Below are 2,344 nucleotides of genomic sequence, written 5' to 3' on the forward strand. Positions count from 1 at the left end.
CACCACTGTTGCCAAGTCAAAATTGCCGCGTAGTTTTAATTATAAATAAAATGTGTCGACGTTACAGTTAAGATGTTAAAACATAAAAATTAAAATTCAACCCTTAAAAGTACTAGGTGGGAGTTACCATAAATCTTAAATTTTGTTTATTCTACAATTGTTTGTTTCATGTTTGACTACCGAATGGGCAATTAAATATATAAGTATAGTATATTACCGAACCTAAGGACTTTTTTTCGATAGTACTTACTTCAGATGGACTATTAGCACCTTGATTATTTGCAGCGGAACCGGATGTTCCTGAACTTTGTACAGAATTGTCCATAGTGTTCGCGTAACCCCACCACTGATGCGTAGGGGCAGAAATACCCAAAGAAGACGCGCCACCACTAAGTCTATAATCGTACGAGCGATCAGAGTTTGTAGGAGAAGACACACTGGGAATGGATAAATTCGTGGCCGAAACATTGGCTAAGGAAGTGGCTGGATGATGAAAACTGCTTGTCATTTTATACGGAAATAATTGTTGAGCGGCAACTTCGGCCGAATTGATTGAAGCATCTTGCTGTTGAGTAACAGCCACTTGCTGTGCTACAGCTTGCTGTTGAAGCTGATGTTGATGTAACAATTGTTGCTGATGTTGCTGCAACGATTGCTGATCCGTTAAAGTGCCTGGCCACCACATCGCGTTGTTCTGTGTGTCCCAAGAGCCGCGAAGATCGGACATTACTTAAGGGTTAAAGAAACTTTTCAGAATAGCAAACAAAATGCTAAAGCTGGAAGAGAACGCAGGTACCAAGGTTTCGAAATTGTGAAATTCTCGATTTTAATGGTACATATTTTCATATGTATGTATGATCAGATTTAAAATTATTCGTATCAAACCAATTTTGGTTTTTCGAGTAATAAGAACATATGTTTAGTATAGTATGTATACTTTTAGAAGAACACCTTTTCAGAAGTTGTCAAATCTACTTTAAAAAAAATTTTTCGTCGTGATATTTAAATAAAATTGTATTTCTCCCTATAATATTTTAAATATAAATAACATTCACATTTTCGATACTTTGCTAACATTATATTAGCATACTCCCAGCTTTAATGTTGTTACAGGTATGTTTGAAGTGGACGAGTAGTACAAGATATAAAATCAAATTACTTTAATAATGACAATACAACGTTCCTATCCTTATTAACAAATGAAAAATTTACGGAATATTGTATTCAAATTAGCGACGTCAATTTTCAATATAACCGAAAGTGCTTGTATACGAAAATTTTTTATTTAATTTAAGAAATTTTAACAGTTGACAATTGTTAGAATGTGGTAAGTACTTTTGAAGTAGGCACATAGGCAGACTATAAATGAACTGTATACCTATGTCCAACAGTTTAATGAATTAAATACAACGTGAATTTATTGTAGCTAATTGTTAATTTAATTGGCAGCTAATCCTGATATTTTTAAACCCATTAGCAAATAAAATTCACTAGTTTTCTACACATTACATAGGTGTAGGCATTAGTTTTAAATATTAATTTGAACATCTTGTACTATCGTAACTGTTAAACATACATAATCTGCATAAAATAAACCTTACAGAGTGGTCAAAAATAAAAAAGTAAATTATGGGTAACGCTAAGCGTAACTATAAAAATGTCGACTTTATTTACTTACACAACGATATTCTCCGTAAGTAAACTTCCGCTGATGTTTAAAAGAAACAAGTTGATAAGAAAATCTGCTAATATATTAATCTAAATAATTTTCGAAATATACACATTCAAAACTGTTGAACGAAAGGCATAAGTAGATACATCAGTCTGGGATTATCTGCATGGATATTGATTTTGTAGAATGCCTTCCTTCCAGTGTCGTTAAATTAACGAATTTGAAAGCGGGGTGCTCTAGGTTTCTAATTGGAGTATCGTTAATTGAAAATGCAAAAACTAAAAGTTAACATTTACGCTTGCCTATTTTTACTCCATTAATTTTTGTTTATTCAACAAATTTAGAACACACCCAATAAATCTCATATATCTTAATTTCGTTGGGTCACACAAACTAAGATAAACAAGAATAAAAAGTGATGGTACTTTTCAATAAAATTTCGAATTTATCTGAAACGTGAGATTCCTATGGATTGACTGTGGACAATAAATGAGAACCATCCTTACAGAAACATTTAAGGTGTACAAATAGTATACATTTACATTAAACATAACCACTCTGTAAGACGAATAATAAAATTACCTATAAATTGTAAAATTTATGCATTCAAGCAAAGGAGGGTGGTGTTCAGATTTGGCGAAATTAATTCCTTCAAACACTGCGCAAATCTCT

The 2,344-nt window shown here is 32.4% G+C and overlaps 1 protein-coding gene across 1 annotated transcript; it reads right to left on the reverse strand.

Annotated features, from left to right (window-relative positions):
* Positions 1-105: 105 nt before the first annotated feature.
* LOC112906052 (high mobility group protein DSP1-like) lies at positions 106-2,338 on the reverse strand. Its single transcript, XM_025979627.1, has 2 exons — positions 2,255-2,338; positions 106-729 (listed from the first exon to the last, which is right to left on the reverse strand). Exon 2 carries the CDS (start codon positions 725-727, stop codon positions 167-169), a length of 561 nt encoding a protein of 186 aa, XP_025835412.1. The 5' UTR covers positions 728-729; positions 2,255-2,338; the 3' UTR covers positions 106-166.
* Positions 2,339-2,344: the final 6 nt, after the last annotated feature.

The sequence above is a fragment of the Agrilus planipennis genome, unplaced genomic scaffold, assembly GCF_000699045.2.
Source record: "Agrilus planipennis isolate EAB-ADULT unplaced genomic scaffold, Apla_2.0 scaffold1591, whole genome shotgun sequence".
Taxonomy (NCBI): domain Eukaryota; kingdom Metazoa; phylum Arthropoda; class Insecta; order Coleoptera; family Buprestidae; genus Agrilus; species Agrilus planipennis.